General features: G+C 42.7%; 1 protein-coding gene across 1 annotated transcript in view; it reads left to right on the top strand.

Annotated features, from left to right (window-relative positions):
- The window catches only part of lrp2b (low density lipoprotein receptor-related protein 2b), a 56616-nt gene that overhangs the window by 16430 nt on the left and 28166 nt on the right, over positions 1-12020 (top strand). The window contains 15 exon segments of the mRNA XM_056429626.1: positions 155-532; positions 1060-1308; positions 1629-1837; positions 1982-2166; positions 2344-2572; positions 7261-7438; positions 7843-7971; positions 8066-8232; positions 8471-8614; positions 8869-8978; positions 9556-9730; positions 9826-9846; positions 10232-10484; positions 11286-11522; positions 11628-11816. Coding sequence (XP_056285601.1) covers positions 155-532; positions 1060-1308; positions 1629-1837; positions 1982-2166; positions 2344-2572; positions 7261-7438; positions 7843-7971; positions 8066-8232; positions 8471-8614; positions 8869-8978; positions 9556-9730; positions 9826-9846; positions 10232-10484; positions 11286-11522; positions 11628-11816 — 2853 coding nt within the window.

Raw genomic sequence — 12020 nt, 5'->3', positions numbered from 1 at the left:
TATTCATTCGGATAGGAAATACATGTTGAACTGAACAGTTCATTTACATCTTGATTTTCAGTGTTTCAGTTTCCTGTTGGAACGTAACTTTAATTTCTCTGAGAAAGCAGTTTAATAAAAATAAAAATAAATGTGTTGCTCCTCCGTCCTCCAGCCACTCGAGGTCCTGGCCTCTGCCACGACAACGAGTTCCAGTGCCAGGCCGATGGTTTCTGCGTGCCCGATGTGTGGGAGTGTGACGGCTACGCAGACTGTGAGGATGCATCGGACGAACACAACTCCTGCCCACCTGTCACCTGCCGATCCAATTACATCCAGTGCACCAACAAGATCTGCATCCCGGCGAGCTGGTTGTGTGACGGCGACGACGACTGCCGGGACACGAGTGATGAGCAGAACTGCCCCACCCCTCCATTTAGTTGCCCCTCGGGACAGTGGCAGTGCCCCACCGACCAGCTCTGCATTGAGCTGGACAAGGTGTGCAATGGCCAGAGGGACTGTCCCAACGGAGCCGACGAGTCGCCCATCTGCAGTGAGTGGGGACAACTTCTTGAAATTCTGGTTTGTTTTATGTATATATGTATGTGTGTATGTATATATATATATATATATATATGGTTCTTTGAAATAAGTTTTTTTGAGAAATCATAGGTTAGGACACTTATAAGCTCGGTAGCTTCAGCCTCGACCCTTTCGGTCAGCTCTTTCTTCTTTTGTTGAATTCTGATTGTTGTATATTTTGCTGATCGAAATAATCTAAACTTAAACTCAAATATCATGCATTATTTACCATAATTAAACCTCTGCAAAAAAGTATTCCTTAAAATAACATAATTAACCGAATGGCTTTGTTGTACAGTAGGTAAGAATGATATGAATCAATCGAAAAATAATACATGTCAAAAACATGACCGCTATTAAAGTAGAAATGAGGAGAGGACCGTAGGATATAGACGAATGCAACACAATATATTGAGAATAAACATAAAGCAACAACAATCACAGCAGGATGCCTCATGAATACCTTCTACTGACTCACTGTTGTGTAATTCCATGAAGGTCAAGACGACTGTGTGCTGAACAACGGCGGCTGCAGCAACGACTGCGTCCAAGGACCGTTTGGTGCCCAGTGCACCTGCCCCGCTGGATTTCAGCTCCTCAACGACTCCAAGACCTGCGAGGACATCGACGAGTGTCTGATCCCGGGTTTCTGCAGCCAGCAGTGCTTCAACGAGAGAGGAAGGTTCAGGTGCTACTGCTCATACGGTTACCTCCTGGAGCCTGATGGGCGCACCTGTAAAGCTGCAGGTGAGCAACAAACATGACATTACAAAAACATTGCAATTAATAAAATGCTGGACTTATGTAATACCTCTTGTGGTTTTGGGTCATTGCATTCATATCCATCTGTTAAAGTCAAAATACAAGAACTAAATGTAGCATGTTGAGGAACTTAAAGCAACTAACAATGTTATTACATCCATTCAAACAAAGCATACTACTCATAATTTACGTTTCTTTGTGTGTAGTATTTGTATTTAAAAGTATTCTCATGAGCATCATCTAACCGTACACACAAAGATGCACCTCGGATGAGGAAGGGAACAAGTTGTTTTTTCTGCCCTTAGACCGACTAGCAGCGGTTCTTCTGGTTGCCAAGCGGAGCCAGATCATCGCCAACCGGATCAACATGAGACCCCCCCAGATACGACCGGTGATCAGCGGTTCGAGCATCGTGGCCGTGGATTTTGATCGCATAACTTCCAGAATCTACTGGGCCGATGCCTCGCAGAAGAAAATATGGAGTGCCTACCAGAACGGCACCGGCAAACGGGAAGTAAGAGGAATTATTGCACGGAGAGAGATTTCAACCACCGGTCCCAACGTTGCTCTGATGAGTAGAGTTCAAACATAGCTGCAAAGACCTGCATAACTAAATCAAACTGGGCAATATTCTCATTGTAATGTGTCGTTGCTCTAGGTGTTCTCCACTGGTTTGATGGTACCAGATAGTATAGCTGTGGACTGGGTGGGTCGGAACCTTTATTGGAGCGACTCTGTCATGGAAAACATTGAGGTTTCCACTCTGGACGGGCACTTTCGGAAAGTCCTCGTCACCAAGAATATCACCAAACCCCGCGGACTAGTTTTAGACCCCCGTAACTAGTAAGTAGAGACTCTTTGGGAGTCACTGACATCGGCGTTTAGATGTTTTTTAATTTTATATTACATTGCTATCTTTTTTATTTTAGATTTAGCTTCAAACTTCACCTTTGTGCGCCTAAACAGCAAGTCACAAGACATTGATATCACATAGACTCATCACACTGTCATCCCTCCCAGCACCAACCTGATGTTCTGGTCAGACTGGGGTCAGAACCCCAGGATTGAGCGGGCAGACATGGACGGAGCCATGAGACGAGTCATCGTCAGCACCAAGCTCTACTGGCCAAACGGCCTGGCCCTGGACTACACCACCCGCAGGGTCTATTTTGCCGATGCCTACCTCAAATATATTGACTACTGCGACTATTATGGCAATAACCGGCATCAGGTCATGGCGAGTAACCTGGTAGGTTTAGTTTGTTTCAGTTCTTTTGGGAAAAGTTTTTGTCAATCATGACGCCAAATCATTAAACAAACCAGACGAGACGACAACAAAAGCTGTTTACAACTGGGCTACGTAGACAACTGGAAGACTTTCTGGGGAAAACCTGATCTGATGAGGAGAGACGGCATTCATCCCACGTTGGACGGAGCGCGTCTCATTTCTGCGAATATGACCAAGTTGATCACCGGACTTAATCTATGACAACCCAGGGTTCAGATCAGGAACCGGGAGCAGAGTTGTAGTTTAACACCCTTCTCTGCTCTTCCATTCGAGCAGTTACCCACCCTTGACTTTAGAGTAGAGACTGTGTCTGTCCCACGGCCACTTCAATTAAATAAATCAAAAGTAAGCAGAAGAGGAGTCGTACACAATAACCTTATACAAGTTAACACAATTATTTCAGCAGTGCAACAAAATAGGTCTATTAAATGTGGCCTCCTAAATATTCGATCTCTGTCATCTAAAGCTGTGTTACTGACTGATTTAATATCAGATAATCACATTGATTTATGTTGCCTAACTGAAACCTGGCTGAGCCATGAAGAATATGTCTGCCTGAATGAATCGACTCCTCCAAGTCATATTAATACTCACATTCCTCGAGGCACCGGTCGAGGAGGTGGAGTAGCAGCCATCTTTGAATCGAGCCTATTAATTAATCCTCAACCAAAATTACACTACACCTCATTTGAAAGCCTTGTTCTTAGTCTTTCACATCCAACCTGGAAAACACTACAGCCAATTCGATTTGTGATTCTGTACCGGCCACCAGGTCCATATTCAGAGTTTATATCTGAATTCTCAGAATTTATATCAAGTTTGGTTCTTAAAACCGATAAAGTTATTATTGTTGGAGATTTTAATATCCATGTGGATGTTGATAATGATTGCCTTAGTGCTGCATTCATCTCCTTGTTGGACTCGATTGGCTTCTGTCAGAGAGTACAGAAACCCACTCACAGCTTTGGCCACACGCTTGATCTTGTTCTTACTTATGGCGTTGACATTGAGCATTTGAACGTCTTCCCACAGAATCCTCTTCTGTCAGACCACAACCTCATAACTTTTGAATTTATACTACCGGAGTGTACTCCGTTAGTCAATAGTTTCTACACTAGATGTCTAACTGATAGTGCTGTAGCTAAATTTAAAGAAGCGATTCCTTCTGTATTTGATTCGACCACGCCTCAATATAACAGAGGACTCCTGGTCTAACTTTAGTCCGTCCCAGATTGATCATCTTGTTGACAGTGCCACAGGCTCTCTGAGAATGACACTGGACTCGATAGCCCCTCTGAAGAAGAAGACAGTGAGGAAGAGGAGGTTTGCTCCTGGTATAACCCTCAGACCCGCAAACTGAAGCAACGTCGTTAAAGCTTTGACGCATATGGCGTTCAACTAATCTCGAAGAATCCCGCTTAGTTTGGCGAGATAGTCTTAAAACATATAAGAAGGCCCTCCGTAATGCCAGAGCAGCCTATTACTCATCAATAATAGAAAAATAAAAACAACCCCAGGTTTCTCTTCAGCACTGTAGCCAGGCTGACAGAGAGTCACAGCCTGGGACGAGCATTCCTATAAACCTTAGTGGTAATGACTTTATGAACTTCTTTAATGAAAAGATTTTAACTATTAGGGACAAGATTAATATTCTCTTGCCCATAACCAGTGCCAATCTGTTCTCAAGTGGAATGGCCTTGGAAACCGCTGTATGCCCTGGTGTATATTTGGAGGGATTTTCTCCTATCAACCGTGACCAATTATTTTCAACGGTTTCGTCTACTTGACGCCTACCTGTCTCTTGATCCCCACCGGAGGCTGCTTAAAGACGTGTTGACCCCATCCGGCGAGGCTGCTTTAAGGCGTGTTGCCTTTAATTGCGGCTCTCTATTAGATATTATCAATGTGTCTCTGCTAACAGGCCACGACCACACTCCTTCAAGGTGGCTGTTATTAAACCTCTCCTGAAGAAGCCCACTCTGGATCCAGAGGTTTGGGCTAACTACAGACCGATCTCTAACCTCCCTTCCTCTCCAAGATCCTTGAGAAAGTGGTGCAAAATCAGTTGTGCGACTTTCTACATCATAATAGTTTATTTGAGAAATTTCAATCAGGATTTAGAAAACACCACAGCACCGAGACGGCACTGGTGAAAATTACAAATGACCTCTTAATGGCAGCAGATAAAGGACTCCTCTCTGTACTGGTCTTGTTAGACCTTAGTGCTGCATTCGACACCATTGACCATGACATCCTGTTACAGAGACTGGAGCAGTCGATTGGCATTTCAGGCACGGCACTAATTTGGTTTAAATCCTATTTATCAGATCGATCTCAGTTTGTATTTATGTGATGGCGCCTCGATAACCACCAACGTTAATCACGGAGTTCCACAAGGTTCTGTGCTTGGACCAATTTTATTTACCTTATACATGCTTCCTTTGGGCAATATTATCAGGAAACACTCCATAAACTTTCATTGTTATGCAGATGACACTCAACTATATTTATCGATAAAACCAGAGGAGAGCAACCAACTCTGTAAAATTCAAGCATGTCTTAAAGACATAAAAACATGGATGACCTGCAACTTCTTGATGTTAAACTCAGACAAAACCAAGTAATTTTAATCGGCCCTGAGCACCTCAGAGATCAATTATCTGGTGATGTGGATTCTGTAGACGGCATTGCCCTGGCATCCAACACCACTGTAAAGAATCTTGGCGTTATCTTTGATCGGGACTTGTCCTTTAACTCCCACGTAAAGCAAATCTCAAGGACTGCATTCTTTCATCTACGTAATATTTCAAAAATCAGGCACATCTTGTCTCAAAAGATGCAGAAAAATTGGTTCATAGCGTTTGGTACTTGAGACTGGATTACTGCAACTCCTTATTAGCAGGCTGCTCTAATAAATCTCTTAGGTCCCTCCAGTTGATCCAGAATGCTGCAGCTCGTGTTCTCACTAAAACTAAGAAAGAGATCACATCACTCCTGCACTAGCTGCTCTGCACTGGCTCCCAGTAAAATCAAGAATCACTTTTAAAATTCTTCTCTTAACCTACAAAGCCTTGATTGGTGGTGCTCCATCATATCTTAAGGAGCTTGTCGTACCATATTGCCCTAGAGAGCTCGCTCACTAAATGCGGGACTACTTGTAGTTCCTAGAGTCTTAAAAAGTAGAATGGGAGCCAGAGCCTTTGTTATCAAGCTCCTCTTTATGGAACCAGCTTCCAATTTCAGTCCGGGAGGCAGACACAGTCACCTCGTTTAAGAGTAGACTTAAGACCTTCCTCTTTGACAGAGCTTATAGTTAGGGCTGAATCAGGTTTGCCCTGGTCCAGCCCCTTGATATGCTGCTATAGGCTTATAGCTGCCGGGGTTTTACTTTTAGGATGCACTGAGTACCTATCTCCTCTTTTTCTCTCCTTAAGGATGAATTTTCATCTCACAATCACACGTTACTAACTCAGCATTCTGCCCGGAAGTCCTTTTGACTTTACTCTCATGGGGGTCATCGACCCATGAGACGGCATAGATCCTATCTGCCTGATGGATCGTCTGGGTCGTGGAATTCCTGCTCATGACTACGCCACTGTCCTGTTGAGACTCACTCCTCCTCCCCACCGCCATCTGCCTGATGGATCGTGGAGGTCTCCATCGTGGAATATGCCTACTATGAACTATTCATACACTCTGTCATATTCATTGAATGTATTTTAACTCTAAATCTGTCCTTCTGTACACATTACATCTATTGCATCTGTCCATCCTAGGAGAGGGATCCTCCTCTGTTGCTCTCCTCCAGGTTTCTTCCCTTTTCTTCCCCCTGAAGGGTTATTTGGGAGTTTTTCCTGGTCCGATGTGAGGTTTTGGGGCAGGGATGTCTATGTGTACAGATTGTAAAGCACTCCGAGACAAATTTGTAATTTGTGAAATTGGGCTATACAAATAAACTGAATTGAATTGAATTGAATGCAACACAATAAATCTGATTTTTTAATTATTTTTTTTATTGTTTTGACCCCATTCAATGTTTAACGTCGGTGTTCTTTCGGGTCAATTTGACCCCAGGCTGTTTTTCACTGTGTCAAACGTATAAGAAATATCAACTTTTTTATATATTTAAAGGGCTATTTAGGTAGTCAACAAACAAACATAAAGTACCTCACACTTAAACTTGGAAAACAATATTAATTCTAATATTTTCTGGAGGTTTTAATTGCTCGCGTCAAATTGACCCCGAGGGTAAAATATGTTAGTAAATATAAAGGTAACAGGAGGGTTAAACATTGAATGGGGTCAACTTGACCCTACGGTAACAGGAGGGTTAAGAAGGAGAATGTTCCGCTTGTCAGAAGTAGTTTTCATGTCAGAGATTATTATCGCTGTTTCAGGACTATATTTAAATTGTGATTGACTAAAAACTGACTTGTTTACTTTCTTAACAATATTGTTTTTATTCTTCGTTGGGTTCTGTCACACGAAAACACGCCTCGCTGATATGGACAAACTGACTGAAGGTGGTCGGTCATTTGAGACATGGTACAAATCAGGGAGCACTACCTCCTGTTGGCAGGGGCTCGTGGTAAATCAGGGAGTCCTTAATAAATAAGTAAAAAACACCTCCCCTATGCACCTCACACCAGGTTCTCCAGCACCCACACGGAATGACCGTCTTCGAGGACGACATCTACTGGTCGGAGCGCTACACCAGTAAAGTGATGAGGTCGAACAAGTTCCATGGCGGGAACGTCACCACTTTGATGAGCGGTGTCTACCAGCCTTTGGGCATTGTTATGGACTATCCCATCAAACAGCCCATAGGTAACCGCAGTGAGACTGGACATCTTACTTGCATACATGAACATTTCTGGAGTGTACTGAAATGATAAAGTGTAGGATGTTAAAAGCGTGTATAATTTGTAATCGGGGAGCATAAATTGAGCTGAATTGTAAGAGTCGTATATATCTAGTTGAAAGCATGCTCCTAAAGTTATGCTAACTACTTGTTAATGTATTGAGGGAACAGCAGTTAAAGCCGTAGCTGAAGAGAAAACTAAATACTTGAATCGAAATGTAAGCAACAAAAAAATCTAAAACAAAAAAAGCCAGAAAAGTGCATTTAAAACTCAGCAAATGATCATTTTACTGTTCATTTGATAGTATGTTGAAAACATGTCAAAAGTAAATCTAAGTCTGGTTGGAGGTGACACTGGTTTTGTTTTTAGGCATCAACCCATGCAGAGAACACCTGTGTACTCAACTGTGCCTGCTGGCAGGCATGAGGCCCCGGTACTACACCTGCCACTGCCAGTCTGGCTGGAAGCTCGATGCTGACAAACGCACATGTGTCAAAGGTAGCTTTTTGTACTTTTATTTTTTACGTTGCTCAACGTGGTTTAAATGAAAAACATCATTTAACCTTTTGGCCTGTGCACTATTCTGTTCTAGATGAGACTCCCTTCTTGATGGTGGTGAGAGATTCTGTGATTTTTGGCATTCCCCTTGACCCCGCTGACCCCTCCAACAATGCAATGGCCCCCGTGTCCGGCATCAGCCAGGGGCAGGACATCGACTTTGACGATCGAGAGCAGTTAATCTATTGGGTGCAGAACTCTGTGAGTGGAGGTTAACTTGAACCGTGTATGATTGACGATATATAATGTGTTTATGTAAATGATGTACTGTGGAAAAAGTTATCCCATGTGAATAGTATCGCTGTAGAGAAGTACAAGTTTAGGCTTTAAACGCCTTACATGTGTTATTTCCACAATCAAATGGAGGTTTATGGTGAGTTAGTGATATTGATTTTTATTGATATTGTTTTTGTTGATCTTTTACGTCTCTATTTCTCAGCGTTCTATTTGGCAAGTGAAAACCAGCGGTGCCAACAGGTCTGAGTTTGCTCCAGCTGCTTTCATTGGCTCGCCGGCTGGCTTGGCTTTTGATTGGATAAGCCGAATAATGTATTACACCAACCCTACTGCTAAAACTATCGAGGTAAGCACCTTTTGAGACACAGATTATGATGAGTGTTGATTTGAGTTATCAAACTAGTTCTGTCTTGTTGAACATAATCCCTCTCTGTTTTCTTATCGCACATTCAATCTCAATTACATTCATTACTGATGTATCTGGGATTTGTAACTGTTCTTAAATCAATCAATTTCCACCCTCGTAAATGTTTATTTTTTTCAGTGTGTCACTTTATTTCAGTTTTTCAGTAATTAAATGCTAGTTTACACTTCACCAAGGTTATCCGTGTGGATGGAGACCAGCACTATAGGAAGACCCTCATCACCTTCACCGGGAAACCGGAGGGAACCGGAGAGCCCTTTGGAATAGCCCTGGATCCAGCTCGAGGGTAAAACCTCCGTTTCACCAATGAAGCATTTGCTCCATGGCCTTTATTCAGTGGAAAGAGAAAACAATGGAAAGAGCAAATCCATTTGTCAGTTTCTGTGTGTGAAATGGTCCAAGATTCTGTGTTTTTAAATGCGAGAACAATACTTCTTCACTCGTATCTACTTTGTTACCGGCACTGGAAAGACGGAACCAAGAGACCAGGACCTGAATAACTGCACAGCATTCATTAAGCAGACGATAGCAGACTCACGAGGATAAAGCGGTTCGATTGTTTGAAAGACGATCACATAATTGGAAATTCAGAGGATTTATTTCTCTAGCAACAACACCTCCATCTCCATCACGTTCCATGTCATGTAAACAACCCATCCAAAGCTATAAACAGTCATATGTAATACAGTAAGACTCTATTAGCTACATCTTAATGTTTTTACAGTATGTACCAACAAAACAATCACTTTCCTTTTGTATATTATGAATGAATTCACACTAAGATCAATGTAAACACTGTTGATGACGACTAATTAGTGTGTTCCTCTTCATTTGTTTCTCATATTCACATATTCCCTTCACAGGAAGTTGTTTTGGACCGACAAGGGGTCAGACAATGGAGTTCCTCCGAAGGTCGGCAGTGCCAACATGGACGGAGGGAACGCCGTAAACCTCTACACGGGCAACCTGGCCAATATCGGGTTCATCGCCACCGACATCTCTACCATGAAACTGTACTGGGGCGTGGCGGGCTCAGGGGTGGTATGGACACTATACCTGCTCTACTTATAGACTATGAACAAAGAATGTGTCATTTACTGTCCATGTCGGTGCTATTTTCCATTTGCGAAAAGGTTATCCTTTTAATACTCGATGTCAAACTATTCAACAAGTAATTTCCTACACAATAATGTGATGTGTTCAGATCAAGTTTTTCTTTATATTCATGTTCTCCTTGTTCTCATGTTACGTCTTCTGCTATTAATGTACTTTTAGTTCAACTCCAAGCTGTAGCTCAGTGGGGTGAGGGGGTCGTCCTGCAACCCCAAGGTCGTCGGTTCGATCCCCGCTCTCCCCATTAGTTGCAAGTGGAAGTGTCCTTGAGCAAGGCACTGAACCCCCAGTTGCCTCCCTGGCGCGTCACTGCAGCCCACTGCTCCTTAATGACTAAAGAGGGGTTAAATGCAGAGAACACATGTCGTTGCCTGTGCAATGACAATAGATTGAATCCAATACTGGTCCCGATTTAACTACTTTCAGTAACCACGCCCTCTTTGCTCGCCGTCCTTATTTTTCCAGATTGAGTGTGGCACCATGGACGGAGTAAGCCGGGTAGTTTTGGTGAGTGGCCTGTCCCACCCGTGTGGGCTGACGGTCTACCTGAGCCACCTCTACTACACCGACCTGGACTACGAGGTCATTGAGAGGGTGGACAAGGTCACCGGTGCTAACATGTTGGTGATGAGGAGCAGGATGGCCGGTCTGCGCGCCCTCAAAGTGCACGCCAGAGACGGTATGTGGACTTGCTTGTTTTTTATTGAATGCAGATATATCTGTCCTTGAGTTTGTATGGTGTTTTCTTCTGGACTGTTGTATTACGCAACAGTTCATTACTGCCAGTGAGCAAGCGAGCAGTTGTGTCCTCCTCAAGGACAGCATCATAATAAGTATTTCATCTTTTGTGTTGATAAGGATTTTAACCTGAAAGAAGAATTTTTTTTTTCTCTCTTTCACATATGTATTTTAATAATATTTAGTTTTATTTATTTGATTACGAAGAAATATCAATTTGGATATTCATGGTACAAAGAGGAATCAGTATATTTTAAAATGCTCTATTAATTACAACAGTGCACAATAGTGCATAGATACGTTTTTCTGAATATTCACAGTGCAACATTCATACATGCACAGATTTCACACGTATAATAATGATAATTATAGCAATATAATAATACAAAACCTTTTTAATATAGCTTAAGCAAAAACTCAGTTATATTCCCTAAAATTTTAAGATAGATCCTTTTTTTTATTCAGCAGGGATGGGCCATGATGGGGTTTTAAGGCGGCAAATAAAAACAGCAAGGTTGTTGTGGCATCCGGCTCAACCTCGATCCAATCTTGCTCAGTTTAGATCAAAATAAAATAAAAATTAAATTATAATATTTAAATTGAACTTTTCTCACACAAAAAAAAAAAAAATGCTGCCTACTTCTTCAGATGTTTATTTAAATGTTGATAGCATTACGGTACTATGGGCTCATATGACCCAGTCATTCTCAATTCCACCAATATCTTTCTCTCTTCCCCTCAGCCTCAGCCGGGACCACCAACGCCTGCAGCTCCAACAATGGGGGTTGTCCCCACCTATGTCTCCCCAAACCAGACAACCAAAAAACCTGTGCCTGCACCACAGGCTTCATCCCGTCTCAAGATGCCTCCCGCTGTGAACTGTATGAATCTTTCGCAATTGTCTCTACTACCAAGTACATCCGTGGCTTCCACATAAACAGCTCTGACCACTCCGAGGCTATGGTGCCTCTCGGCGGAAGTACGTTGGCTTAATGTCCTTCTACATCACGGTGTTGTAAATTGTCGGCTGTACATTTACCAAATTATCAGTTTATACAAGTAGCATTTACATTTTTTTTTGCAGCTTCTTACGTTAAGGGCAAGTTGGATCTCCATATTGAATCTGGCTTTGTATACTGGGCTGACAACAGCACCTCCACCTCATACAAGGGCATCCACCGGGCCAAAATAGATGGCGGGAGTTACAGCACTGTCCTCAACTCGGGCGTTGGAAAAGGAGGCATCCAGGGCCTTGCTGTAGACTGGGTTGCGGGTATGAAGCCACCCAACTTTCCCGTCATTCATCCATTATCATTACAAATACAGGCAGACTTACAGGCGCAAGGGGCAAAGACATTAACTAGAAGTTGCATAAAGAAAGTCGGATATAATATTTCACTAAAGTGATTAATTTCATGCACAATCAAAACCTGTGGTTGTGTGTCTCTCTGCTTGCAGTAATCTTATCCTCGTCGCT

Source organism: Pseudoliparis swirei, chromosome 13 (assembly GCF_029220125.1).
Source record: "Pseudoliparis swirei isolate HS2019 ecotype Mariana Trench chromosome 13, NWPU_hadal_v1, whole genome shotgun sequence".
Taxonomy (NCBI): domain Eukaryota; kingdom Metazoa; phylum Chordata; class Actinopteri; order Perciformes; family Liparidae; genus Pseudoliparis; species Pseudoliparis swirei.
Note: the sequence above shows the minus strand (reverse complement) of the source record. Positions and strands in the feature narration are given on the sequence as shown.